At 54.0% G+C, this 14,435-nt stretch overlaps 1 protein-coding gene across 1 annotated transcript in view; it reads right to left on the bottom strand.

Annotated features, from left to right (window-relative positions):
• LOC133341157 (sodium/potassium-transporting ATPase subunit beta-1-like) overlaps window positions 1-13,243 on the bottom strand; it is a 30,584-nt gene extending 17,341 nt beyond the window's left edge. The window contains exons 1-2 of the mRNA XM_061549612.1: window positions 13,170-13,243; window positions 9,740-9,869 (exon numbers count right to left, since the gene is read on the bottom strand). Of these exons, the coding sequence (XP_061405596.1) occupies window positions 9,740-9,842 (103 nt within the window). The 5' untranslated portion in view covers window positions 9,843-9,869; window positions 13,170-13,243. The remainder of the gene's footprint in view (window positions 1-9,739; window positions 9,870-13,169) is intronic.
• Window positions 13,244-14,435: the final 1,192 nt, after the last annotated feature.

Raw genomic sequence — 14,435 nt, 5'->3', positions numbered from 1 at the left:
CCCTCACCATCCCCCCACCATCAAACCCCCCCTCACCATCCTCCCCACCACCATCCCCCCACCATCACCCCCCCCCCCCACCATCCCCCACCATCAACCCCCCTCACCATCCCCCACCATCAAACCCCCCCTCACCATCCCCCCCACCACCATCCCCCCACCATCACCCCCCCCCCCACCATCCCCCCCACCATCAACCCCCCTCACCATCCCCCCACCATCAAACCCCCCCTCACCATCCCCCCCACCACCATCCCCCCACCATCACCCCCCCCCCCACCATCCCCCACCATCACCCCCCCCCCCACCAAACCCCCCACCATCACCCCCCCCCCCACCATCTCATTCACGAGACGCGCCTCGATTCGTCACGATTTGTAGTTATAGGAAGAAAAAACAATCGACGAATTGCCGTGAGGTGTGTGCCAACGATGAGACAAAAACAATCAGACTGTTACAAATCATATCCTCGGGGAAATCCGAGAAGCTATGAAGCTCTTCCCCCCCCCACCCCCCCTCACAAATGTCCGAGTAGATGTCCACTCGGGTCTCGTAAGCTCAGCCAGAGGGCAGCTGCTGGGATGGTGGGTGGGGAGACACCACCCCCGCCGTGCATAACAGGTGCTATAGGCTGCTTTGGGGCTACGATGGGGGTTGTACTGCACTGTCACGTGGCGGGACACGGCGTGCCAGGCCCTCATCCAGCAGTGGATTGACAAACAGGGTTGGAGGTAGTGGTGGTGTTGGTGGTTTTGTTTTTAGCGAGAAGCCAGTTTTTTTTTGGCGGAAATTTCCAGCCAATAAGTGACGCGTTGACGTCACGACGTCGCTCGACGCGTTGACGTCACGACGCCGATCGACGCGTTGACGTCACGACGCCGATCGACGCGTTGACGTCACGACGTCGCTCGACGCGTTGACGTCACGACGTCGCTCGACGCGTTGACGTCACCGCGCGGCGGGTGGACCTGTGCGCGGTGACGTCATCGCGCACAGCCCGCGTCTCCAAGGGGACCGCGGTGGGCCCGTTGCCACGGCGACGGAGGTACACAATCTAACGTGTAATTGCATAACGTGTGCCCATTGTACATGGACACACACACACACATATAGATAACGCACGCGTGCTGAACACGCGGTGAATGTGAGAAATTCACGCAAATAAAGCCCGATGTAAAGTATATAATAGGCGACGTTTCAGGCGATGGCCCTTTTTCACAGCACGTGAATAGAGAGACTGGAGGAGATTAATTTTTTTTTAAATACGTCTTTTGTGGTGACCAGTTTTTAAATTGGCGAACATTCAGTCCACTGCTGGATGAGTGTAAGTCACACGCGCATACACACGTACAACTATTACCACCATTCGCCACTTCGACGCAAAAACAAACATCATCCTCCATCAACACCATCATCATCATCCTCTTGGAACATCATCGTCATCACCATCATCATCCCCGATGGACATCGTCGTCGTTCCGTATAAACATCACCGCCAACATCCTCCTCTGTGAACATCATCACCATCCTCTGTGAACATCATCCCCATCACCTGTAAACATCACCCCTCATCATCACCCCCCATCATCACCATCCTCGTCACCTGTGAACATCATCCCCATCATCACCATCATCACCTGTGAACATCATCCCCATCATCACCCCCATCATCACCATCATCACCCCCCATCATCACCCCCCCATCATCACCATCCCCACCACCTGTGAACATCACCCCCCATCATCACCCCCCATCATCACCATCCTCATCACCTGTGAACATCATCACCATCCTCATCACCTGTGAACATCATCACCATCCTCTGTGAACATCATCACCATACTCATCACCTGTGAACATCATCCCCATCATCACCCCCCATCATCACCATCCTCTGTGAACATCATCACCATCCTCATCACCTGTGAACATCATCCCCATCATCATTCCCCCATCATCACCATCCTCCCCGCCCTTCGCGCTTCAGCGCCGACGTCACCCACGGAGGAGGCGGCCGTCAAGGGGGCGGGAGAGGTGATCGTGGCAGAGATGGGATCGCGAGGGTGGCAGCGACGAGGATTTCATTCGGAGTGGAATGAAGCGAGCGTGCGCTCGCGACGTACAGGGGAGAGCGCATGGAGGGAGAGAGCTAGCAGAGAGAGATGAGATGAGAGAGATGAGGGAGATGAGAGAGGGAGGGGAGAGAGAAGAGAGATAATCTTTCGTGAAATCTTTCATTTAAAAAAAGGGGGGGAGGCACATAAAGCAAAGCATTGGAAAAACCAAAAAACGAAATGATGAACGAAGCAAAGTGCCGACTACACCAAACATCTTCTTGTTTCCTCTGATCGTAAAAAAATAAGAGGAATGGAAGAGAGATGGAAGAGAGACGCGATGGGTGGCAGGGAGGGGAGAGCAATGGGGAGGGAGATCTCGAGAAGATCTTGAGAAGATCTTGATGAGATATTGAAGATATATTGAAGAGATCTTGAAGAGGGAGCCGGCAGAGGGTGTGGGAGGGAGAGTTTGGGGATTTGGGAGAGCGGGGAGAGTGATGGGAGAATGATGGGAGAGAGGCCTGATAAAGATGCACATTCTTAGCGCAGAGACAGTGGGATGGGGAGGGAAGAGAAGAGATATATCGGGGAGAGAGAGAGTGGGAGGGAGGGAGAGGTGTGAGGGATAAATAGCGAAGAGAGAGCGAGCGAGAGCGTGGAAGGGAGAGCGAGGGTTGGGAGATGGCAGAGAGGGGAAATGAATATGGGAGCTGAGAGAGACTTTGCGAGAGAGCGAGAGAGAGAGACAGCGAGAGTGAGCGAGAGGTGGGGCTTTACATAAAGCAGAGTTTAAAAATTTAAATTTAATTTTTAAAAAAATTACGAAATGATGAACGAAGCAAAGTGCCGAATACACCGAGCATCTTCTTGTTTCCACTGATCGTAAAAAAAAGAGAGAGACAGCGATAGAACGAGGGCGGAGCGGCGAGAGGGGACAGAGGGAGGGGGATGCGAGAGAGCGAGACAGGGGAGAGAATTTGGGGAGAGAATTTGTGGAGAGATAGGAGAGCGCGTGGAATGGAGGGGAGAGCGATGGGAGAGCGAGGGGAGGGAGAGGGGAGGGAGAGCGATGGGGAGAGAGAGCGATGGGGAGAGAGAGGGGAGAGCGAGAGGAGAGAGAGGTGAGCGAGAAGCGTGATCAGAAGGGCAAACACGTCTCTCCCCGCCCATCTCACGTTCCACCCCCTCCCCCCAGCCCCCCCAGCCCCCTCTTTATCGCCAGCAGAAATTGAATTTGAGTTTTAAAAAAAAAATGAGGATTTTTTTTTCAATCCCAGAACGAATTCTATCAATTTATGTTTTTTTTATATACGTATTTAATTATAATAAATTTACGATAAGCGTAAATCATATTTCCGTTTTTTTATCGGCATTTTAAGTGGTTAAATCGAGAGAGAGAGCGAGAATATAAAAAAAACAAATATATGATAAATAATGCTACGTGTGCTTCCGAATTAATGCGTCGACGCGCACGTGATTTAAATGCGCTGCGGGTGTCGAGGCGAGCGAGACGCGCTATGATGCACGTGCCCACGGGAGGACGGGGCCTTCCGGGGAGATGGAGCGGTGGAATCGGATCGCGTCGCGACGCCGTGACGTGACGGCGACGACGACGACACTTAGGGAGGTGGCATTCATCCAGCAGTGGAAATGCCGTCGTGAGTGAGCGTGTGGGTATTGTATCTGGGTGCCGTGTGTTTGTGCTGCTTGTGTATGGAGACCGATAGCGTCTCACGCCGACGCACTAACGCACGTACACGCACGCACGATGACAAAGACCCCCGTATAGCCTTAACAGACCGTTGGGGCACACACGCCCGTACATGCACGCATCTATATACATGCACGTACAATGTTGCATATTAGCACGCATAGACATGCACACACCCGCTCGTACACACACACACACGCGTGTAAATATACACGCACGCACACCCCCCCCCCCACACACACACACGCCGATACATGCGCGTGCAAACACGCTTGTACATGCACGCATAGATATGCACGTACAACCTTGCACATGAATACCCTTATACGGTACGTGCACACACACACGATTGCAGGTAGCTAAACATCCATACGCCTATGCATGCACAACGCACACGCCCACACGTACGCATACCCCGACATGCACACACATGGACACCCCGATACATGCATAGGCACGCATCTTTACCCATGCACGTACGTGCACGAGCAAAATACATGAAAATACATGAACACACCTATGCCGCTGATGTGAGCGGTGAACGGGAATCGAACTTAGGTCGCCGGGTTCGTAGCGCAGTGCACGAACCACTGCTTCCCACATACAGACAAAGAGCCCCCGTGTAGCCTACACAGGCGGTTGGGGCAAGTGCTGTTAGCGAGCACCTATCAAGGCCTGCACGGCGCCCGAGGGAGTGTTGTGGACAGAACCTGGCTCAGTCGGCGTTGTCTCCCCAGTGCTGATGTTTACACACCGCACCAGGTACTCGTTTGAGGCTGAGGCGACTTGGGAGAGGCTCAGGACCAGTTCGGATATCTCTCGCCGGGATCATAGCGTAGTGCGTTAACCGCTGTGCCACAACTCCGGCACACATGTACAGACACGCACACCTCTACACACACACACATAGACACCTGTACACACACACACATACACAGATGTACACACACACATAGACACCTGTACACACACACACCTGTAGATGCACACTTGTACAACAACAACCGCCATTCGCTACTAAGTGGCGCTGACGTCACCACGACGCTTATGCCAGGATATGTGCACCTTGAGGCCACGTGAAGTGTCGAACGCCCGCTGGCAGGAGGTCACGGGGCAGACCCAGCAGGTGCCACGGGTCGACTGACTGAGATGAGTGGCTGATGCACCACCTGTGCCCCCTACTGTGCCACATTGCTGTGCTTTAGCCACCCGGCGCTCCGCTCGTTGTTGTGAGCGTCGTTCCTCCGCCCTCCGTTGTTGTTGGAAGGCGACTGCCGCCAACTGCCCAGTAGCGTCCTTCACGAGCCTCCTCCACAGAGGCCAATCTTGACACCGCTGGTACCAATAATCGGCAAGTCCACTCAGCTCCACATCCTCTTGTACCACATCACTCCATCTCTTCTCTAACCCGAGCCGCGCCCGTTTTGCCCCCTCTATTCGGCCGAACAAAAGCTGTTCAGGCATGTAGGTGGCTGGGCATGCGGGCTACATGACCCAGCCAACGCAGCCTTGCCTGCTAGAGGAGCTCACCGATGGGACTTTGCCCAGATCTTTCAAGGATTTGTGAGCTCCTCACACAATCCAGCCTGGTTAAACCCAGGATGGATCGTAGGTAGGCCAGCCTAAATGTTTCTAACCAGCGAATATTTCCATTAGAAAGGTCCACGTTTCGCAAGTATAGACAAGGGAGGGCATGGCCGTGGCCGAGAAGACGCTTCGTGTGGAGCGAAAGACCAGGTCGCTTCCACACAGCGTTATGCAGCCGAAGAAAAGATAATGCCACTCGACTGATTCAGAGTGAGGCCTCTGCTGTTAAACCAGAGCCAGTCATGAGCACACTGCCCAGGTATGGAAAACTCTCCACTCTCTCCACAACTGCCCCATTACCAATTGGGAGTTGTGGGGGTGGAGTGCCTGATGCTACAAAATATCCAGGCAAGTGCTTAGTTTTGGTGGGGCTGATGGTAAGGCCCCACCTCTTAGTAGCACGCTCCAGGTTCAGCAGCAGCGTCTCAAACTCCTCCTCTGAGTGAGCAGCAATCACCAGATCATCAGCATACGTAACATGGTTGACCAATAGGGAGCCATCCCTTGACCGCACCTGTGCATTATATCTGTACCAAATTGAAATTCCTCTGGTACAACCATTGAAGGCTTCACGAACTACGTGGTTGAAATAGATGTGAAATAATGTGGGAGTTAGAGGACATCCTTGTCGCGCCCCAAGGTGAACAGGGAACGGCTCCGACTCCCAGCCACATAGTTTTAGCCGGGTCTGCCCACCATCAAGAAGGTCCTTAATGATTGTGAGCAGATAATCGGGGACTCCGAAAGCATGAAGAACAACCCAGAGCCCAGGCCTACTGATGGTATCATAGGCCTTGACCAGGTCAATAAAGCAGAAATGTAGGTCCTGTTGGAATTCCTACACCTCTGCTGTAGCAGACGGACAGAAAAAATATCATCTGTACAGGACCGCCCTTTCCTGAAACCACATTGGGGCTCCACAAGCCTCCCCTCAGCATGCCTGGCAAGGTGATGTTGAATAATCCATGCCAGGACCTTTCCCCCCACACTGAGGAGGGAGATGTCCCTGTAGTTGTTACAGTCTGTGCAGTCCCCCTTCTTAAACAGGGGGACCACCAGGGCATCCTTCCAATCCTGTGGAACCTGTCCAGTGGCCCAGACTGTTATTATGATGTTATATAGGGCAGTTCTCTAGCACAAACGCCACCCTCCCTCAGCTTTTTTTCAGCCGGCCAGAACACCTCCTCTGTCAGCTAGGGTGTCTCGGGAGGTTTGGACCGTGCACCCAAAGCAGCAATTGCAGCTGCATGAGCCACACTTCTAAACCTCGCCCATTTCCCCTCGGCATCAGGAGCAGTGGGAGACGATGCCAACCTCAGTTGCAAGCGATGATGACATTCTCGCTTGAAACTTTCACCAGCTAGCTGAGGCTACTGTGGGTTTGAACGAGGTCCTGGATGTACACCCACCACCGGAGTGGAAGAGTGGCAGGAGCATCTTGCAGATGACAAGTTGATGGTCAGTGGGCAGATCAGCTCCACCGTAGGTCCTCGTGTCAAGGACATGGGCCTGCATCCGCTGATCCGTCACAACATAGTCCAGAAGATGTTCTTGCGTGGACCCGGCGTGTATCCATTATGTTGTGTGGATGCGCCGATGCCGGAAAAGCGTGTTGGTGATTACAAGCCCATGGGCTGTACATAAGTCTATCAGCCTCCTACCGATGTTATTGAGCTGATCTGGCCCATGCATTCCATCTCTCCAGACCAGGTGCCAACATCATGACCCACTCGAGCATTAAAGTCACCTAACAAGTTGACTCTATCCCGACGGGCCACTTTAGTTCGCACCTGTGACAGGAGGTCATAGAAGGCATCTGACTCATCGGCCTTGCCTGCATCCCTCTACTGATGTTCATCTTCGGTGGGAGCATAAGTAACTACGACCACCACTCCTCCCCTCTGGTTGGTGGGAAGGCGAGCCCAAAGTAGCTTACAGCTTCCCACACCTCACCGCCACGCTCCCATGCCTCCTTAATTATTTTTCTTCAGAAGAAGAGCCACCCCCTGTTGTTTGGCAGTCTCCTGCCCCGAGTAGAGGACTGTCCACCCCTCATGTTGGCAGACGCCAGAGCCAGTCCACCGGACCTTCTGAATGCTGCAGAGATCCAGGCGGTACCGGTCCAGCTCCAGACAAAGGAGTGGCAGCCTCTCCTCCTAAGTGAGCGTTCAAACATTCCACGTGGCGAGCCGGAGTGTTTTTTTTTTGCAGTCCAGCAAAACAACCCCCTACCTCCTCGTTGGTGCTGGATGGTAACGCCGTGGTGAACAGCGCCATGGGGGGAGGGCCAATTTAGATTGGCTACTCCCCTCATGGCGTTTGAAGCCACCGCAGCGGCCAAAAGGAGCTCCAGACTGGAGCGAGAGGCTGGTAACCCTCCACCTTCAATTAATTACCACAAAACCACGGATAAAATAGAGCTAAGCTTGTGCTGGAGGCCCCGTGGGAAAGGCGTCTTTGACATCTCCTGGCCAAACCCTATTTTGCAGAGCCAGGAGACTGAATCCTTACCCTCGGGGTTCCTCCAGAAGCACACCTGTGCACACACACCTGTACACACACGCACCTGTAGTTGCACACATCATGACAAGCGGGGTACAACAAGTGGCAAGGTGGGCGTGGTGCTGGCTATCCACCCCCTCGTGTGCCGTGTCGGTCTTCGTAGGTGCTCGCTATCAGAAATTGCCCCAACAGTCTGTGAAGACTACACGGGGCATCTTTGTTGTTTGTAGGGCATGCGGTAGCAGTGCGGGTGTACGTGTGTCGTGGGGAGCGGTGGGGCAGTGGTTAGCGCGCTGCGCTACGAACCCGGTGACCCGAGTTTGATTCCCGCTCACGGCCACCAACACCAGTGACGATTATCTGAACCAGTCATGGGCTTTCCCTTAGGTCGACTCAGCCTCAAATGAGTACTTGGCGCGATGTGCAAACATCGCCACTAGAGAGACAAAGGCGGCCGGGTGCGAGGTTGTCCTAATCAACCCCTCGTGAGTGAAGTGTGAGTGAGTGAGGTGTCTGTGTGTGAGTGAGGTGTGAGGCACGTGTGAGTGAGTGAGTGAGGGAGTGAGTGAGTGAGGGAGTGAGTGATGGAGTGAGTGAGGAGTGAGTGATGGAGTGAGTGAGGAGTGAGTGAGTGATGAGTGAGTGAGGAGTGAGTGAGTGAGCGAGGAGTGAAGAGTGAGCGAGTGAGTGAGGAGTGAGTGAGGTGTGAGGTGTGAGTGAGGAGTGAGTGAGGAGTGAGGAGTGAGTGAGTGAGGAGTGAGTGAGTGAGCGAGGAGTGAGGAGTGAGTGAGGAGTGAGTGAGGTGTGAGGTGTGAGTGAGGAGTGAGTGAGGAGTGAGGAGTGAGTGAGTGAGTGAGGAGTGAGTGAGTGAGCGAGGAGTGAGGAGTGAGCGAGTGAGTGAGGAGTGAATGAGGAGTGAGGAGTGAGTGACTGAGTGAGGAGTGAGTGAGTGATGAGTGAGTGACGAGTGAGTGAGTGAGCGAGGAGTGAGGAGTGAGCGAGTGAGTGAGGAGTGAGTGAGTGAAGTGTGAGGAGTGAGTGAGTGAGTGAGGAGTGAGTAAGTGAGGAGTGAGGAGTGAGTGAGGAGTGAGTGAGGAGTGAGTGAGTGAGGAGTGAGTGAGTGAGGAGTGAGTGAGCAGTGAGTGAGGAGTGAGTGAGGAGTGAGTGAGGAGTGAGTGACGAGTGAGTGAGGAGTGAGTGAGGAGTGAGGAGTGAGTGAGTGAGGAGTGAGTGAGTGAGGAGTGAGTGAGTGAGGAGTGAGTGAGTGAGGAGTGAGTGAGGAGTGAGTGAGTGAGGAGTGAGTGAGTGAATGAGGAGTGAGTGAGGAGTGAGTGAGTGAGGAGTGAGTGAGTGAATGAGGAGTGAGTGAGGAGTGAGTGAGTGAGGAGTGAGTGAGTGAGTGAGGAGTGAGTGAGTGAGTGAGTGAGGAGTGAGTGAGTGAGGAGTGAGTGAGTGAGGAGTGAGTGAGCAGTGAGTGAGGAGTGAATGAGGAGTGAGGAGTGAGTGAGTGATGAGTGAGTGAGGAGTGAATGAGGAGTGAGTGAGGAGTGAGTGAGTGAGGAGTGAGTGAGGAGTGAGTGATGAGTGAGTGAGGAGTGAATGAGGAGTGAGTGAGTGAGGAGTGAGTGAGGAGTGAGTGAGGAGTGAGTGATGAGTGAATGAGGAGTGAGTGAGTGAGGAGTGAGTGAGTGAGGAGTGAGTGAGGAGTGAGTGAGGAGTGAGTGCGGAGTGAGTGAGTGAGTGAATGAGGAGTGAGGAGTGAGTGAGGAGTGAGTGAGGAGTGAGTGAGCAGTGAGTGAGTGAGTGAGTGAATGAGGAGTGAGGAGTGAGTGAGGAGTGAGGTGTGAGTGAGAAGACGTGTGCCCCCAGCCTGCCACTCACACCAGCTGGAGCCCGTCCTGCCCAGGAACTGCCTCGTCTCGGGGTTCCACACGAACACCTTCCAGCTGGTCTTCTCTCCCGCGAAGCGATTTGACGGGTCCATGGCAGCAGCAGCGGCGGCGGCGGGGCTCTTCACAAGCATCACCATGACATCGGCATCATCATCATCATCACCGGCATCACCATCATTATGGGCATCGCCAGCATCGGCATTATTATCATTAGCATCATGATCAACGGTATTATCATTACTGGCATCATCATCCGACATCATCAGCATCGGCATCATCATCGGAATTATTATGGGCAGCATCATCATTGGCATCGTCATCGGTATCATCATTATCGGCATGACCAGCATCATCGGCATCATCATCGGCATAATGATCATCGGTATTATCATTATTGGCATCATCGGCATCATCATTGGCATCCCCATGGATATCATTATCATTGGAATTATTATCATCGACATCATCATTGGCATCGTCATCATCGGCATCATCATCAGCATCACCATCATCACCACCATCACCATAATCATCATCGTCACCATCATCATCAGCATCATGAGCATCAGCATCATCATCACGAACATCACCATCATCACCACCATCATCACCACCATCACCATATTCACCATTATCATCACCAACATCATCATCATCACCACTACCATCATCACCAACATCACCATCAGCATCACCATCAGCACGAAGCACGCAGCGATGGAGCGACACAGCAGTCGTATCGAGTCTGTTGCGTAGTTGCAGAGCTTCGCGGTTCTAACGTCGGCCTCCCTGGTTAATACCACTGACGGTTTATTTCACCTTTCAAGAAAGATAAACGCGCACCGTCTGCTTCCCGGAGGACGTTACAAATCCCGTGACGTAGGAGATCGTGTGCCGGCGACTCGGTCCAATTTTGCCAAAATTGACTTTCAAATGACTCACTTGGGAGAATCACATCCCCGCACAGGGGCAGCTGCCATCAGGGTGTCCCCTAGGCTTAAAAAAAACAAGCTTGAAACTGAGATGCGATGCAAGGCGCTTTGATTTGCTGAGACACGTGCAAACACGTCCCATACGCACGCGCCTCGTCAGCTTGGTCATCATAATCACAGCTCCCTCACCGACGCTAAGCCCCACCCCCGTTCGTTGTCAATCTACCGCTGGATGAAGGCCAGTTCAGGTATCACGAGCCAATGATGTGAGCCAGTGTGTTAACCACTGCGCCACCGCTCCTCGCGCTCAGTCTGATCAATGTAATCAGCAGCAGCAGCATTACAAAAAGCTGCTGCTGCTGATGATGAAGCAGCCCATCACTAAATCGGCCGGAACGCGACCCAATCTCAAAAGCTGAGCTGGGATTTGAGCCTGGATAATTTGTGGGTTGGGTGCCGGCCGTGATGGCTCTGACATGGCCACCGTGAACCCCGAGCCAGGGAGACAGAGGCACCCACGCAGGGGCCAGGCGACTTGAACCACCGAGGAAGTTTTAATTGTGTCCAACCTGGCCACCATGAACCATCTGAGTGAGAGAGAGGAACGGGGGGGGAGATGGACAGGCCACGGTCTCGCAGGAGCACCTCAAGCGATAAGGGGGCACGTGGAGCCAGGGGGCGGGTCGCTTTTGGCCGGGCGATGTGAGCGCACGAGACGGAGGCTGCTCGCAGCAGTCGGCAGGCAGGGGGCAGTGCAGCAAATAGGATTGGTCTTCATGCCCCTCCCCCCACTTATCTCCAGACCTCCCCCCCGTCCCCCCCACCAGTCTGTACCGACCGACGTGGTGAAGTATGATCACGTAGCCGCCTACGACCCTCGCGGCGTGGCGAGAAATCCTCGATGGCACAATTAAACTAAATTATTTAAACTATAAACTATTTTTTTAAATTATCATTTTACCAGGTAAGGCCCACTGAGCGATATAGATTTTTTTTTCAGAAGCGACCTGGCAATCACAAATTATAGCTCAACGAATTGGCTTATCATCATTATTATCATCATCACGTGGAAATGTACAGCAGCCAAATACTCTAAACGCACGATTCTAAATGTGGAGGGAAAACCCGGAGGAGCCGGAGAAAAATCCACGCGACAACGGGGAGAGAGACACGCAAACAGGCGTCAAGGTCGGGATCGAACACACGACCTCCTGTACACCAGGCGAGGTAGTTAACATCTCCTAGCCACCGTGATGATGAGAGAGACATGCAAACTACAAATATACAGCAGCAGACGTCAGGGTCGGGATCGAACCCACGACCTCCTGTAGACCAGGCGAGGTAGTTAACATCTCCTAGCCACCGTGATGATGAGAGAGAGGGACGCAAACTCCAAATCTACAGCAGCAGGCGTCAGGGTCGGGATCGAACCCGCGACCTCCTGTACACCAGGCGAGGTAGTTAACATCTCCTAGCCACCGTGATGATGAGAGAGAGGGACGCAAACTCCAAATCTACAGCAGCAGGCGTCAGGGTCGGGATCGAACCCGCGACCTCCTGTACACCAGGCGAGGTAGTTAACATCTCCTAGCCATCGCTGCGTCTCGTCTGTACGTTGACAAAAACGAGCATCGGGCGTGATTCACAGCCCAGCGTCCTCAACGAATCTGCCGTTGCGCTGAAGGTCGGGGGCCGGTTGAGATCTCACACTCGCCACTGATGTTCGCCGTGGCCCGGGAATTGAACCCAGGTCCCGCGGAGTTCTCAGCAGCAGCAGCAACAGCAACGCCGTTTGCCAATAGCCGCTGCGTCACCGCTGCGATCCGCGTCTCGTTTAACCGAATATCGACCGCGCTCAAATCCACCGCTGGATGCATGCCAAACGCACGCCCGCGTAATCCACGTGGACATTGAATTCACGCACGCGATCTCGCATATATGCATACGTTACGTGTCGAACGTCTGTATTTTTAAAGACACATTTACACGCCAATATCGCTCGCAAACTCGGATCGATATTTACGAGAATTAATTCCTGTCTTAATTATGAGTGGTTAACAGGTGTGTGTGCTGCTGTTGCTGATGATGGATGATGATGATGCTCAAGGTGATGATTTCGCCGCTGATGATGGTGGTGGTGACCTTGACGATATTGGGGGGCTCGGCACGATGCTGCTGCTGCTGATGATGATGCCACTGCTGCTGCTGCTGCTAACTGCTACTGCCGATGATGCTGCGATCGCTGATGGCGCCTCTGATGTTAATTACACTGCAACTTGATGCTGCTCATACGACTGATGTTGCTGCTGATGATGGTGGTGATACGAATACCACTCACTCACCATGCAACAACAGTGTCACCTGATGCTGCTACTGCTTCTGCTAACCGCGCTATTGAGGATGTGATTACTGATACTCCGACTGATGCTGTTGTTGATGATGACGCTGTGGTTGACGATGCTGTTGCTGTTATTGCGTAGCGAGTACCTGAGCGTGCGTGCGTGTAGATGAGGAGGAGGAGCTGGTCGGAGCGGAGAGAAGGAGAGAAGGATCCGCGTCTACCGGCTCTGCTATTTAAACGAGGGAGCGCGTGGGGGGGAGGGAGGGTGGATGGGGGGGGGGGGTTTGAAGGGAGGGGTTTGAAGGGAGGGGGGTGTACAGGGGGAGTGATGAACGCGGCCGGGGAGAGGAGGGGGGGGGGAGAATTGAGGGGAGGGGTGGCGTCGAAATGGTGAGAAAGGGGGGGGGGGGTGATGGAGAACGGGGGAGGGGTGATGGAGTGTCTGGGGTAGCAACTGGTGAGGGGCGGGGCTGTCGCGAGAGGTGTGGGGGGGTAACGGGTGCGCGTGTTAGTGGGGGAAGGTTTGATAGGGAAGAGGAAAAAGGTGGGGGGGAGGTGGGGGGGAGGTGGGGGGTGGGGGGAGGTGGGGGGAGGTGGGGGGGGGCCGGTCGATGGGGAGAGGGGAGGGGGTGATGTACTGGGGGTCAGAGAGGTAAGGGCGGGAGGTGGGTGTGGAGTGTGGGGGGGTGTGGGGGGTGTGGTGGGGGGTGTGGGGGGTGTGGTGGGGGGTGTCTGCGGGGGAGATGGATGGCCGGAGGGGAGGGGGTCTGGGGTGTGGCTGGAAAAAAAGGGCGATAAGGGGAGGGGGGAAAGGGGGGGATCCCGGGACCGCTTCACGGCACTTTGTGCCCTTCCGAGGAAATGAAATTTAAATTGGAAAAAATCTAAACCCGAAAAAATAGTTCCGTTTGAGATATTCGCTGCGTGCGTGCGCGTGAAGGCGCGCGTGTGTGCGCGTGTTCATGTGTACGCAGGTCTTACTCAGCCTTACACGAGGGAGACAAAGGCGGCCGGGCGTGGTTCTGGCCACACACCACCCCCTCGTGTGCCGTGCCGACCTTCAATATGTGCTTGCTAAGAACACTTGCCATGACAGTCTATTAAAGGCTACGTGGGTAATCTTTATCTCTGTATCGTCGTGTGCGTGTATTGGTGAGCAACCATCACCTGATTCATCTGACCTTGACCTCTGCCTAGGTCAACGTAGCCTAAAACGAATATCACCTCTTACAAACAACAAAATCAAAGCCCCCCCCGTGTAGCCCACACAGGCTGTAGGGGCAAGTGCTACCAGCGAGCACCTATCAAGGCCCGGCAGGGCACACGAGGGAGCGGTGTGGACAGAATAACCCCCGGCCGCCTTTGTCTCCCGAGTGCTGACGTTTGCACATCGCACCAGGTACTCATTGGAG

This window comes from Lethenteron reissneri, chromosome 2 (assembly GCF_015708825.2).
Source record: "Lethenteron reissneri isolate LAM-NWPU_2019-01 chromosome 2, ASM1570882v1, whole genome shotgun sequence".
Taxonomy (NCBI): Eukaryota; Metazoa; Chordata; class Hyperoartia; order Petromyzontiformes; family Petromyzontidae; genus Lethenteron; species Lethenteron reissneri.
The sequence above is the reverse complement of the archived record's forward strand: the minus strand, read 5'-3'. Positions and strand labels throughout refer to the sequence as shown.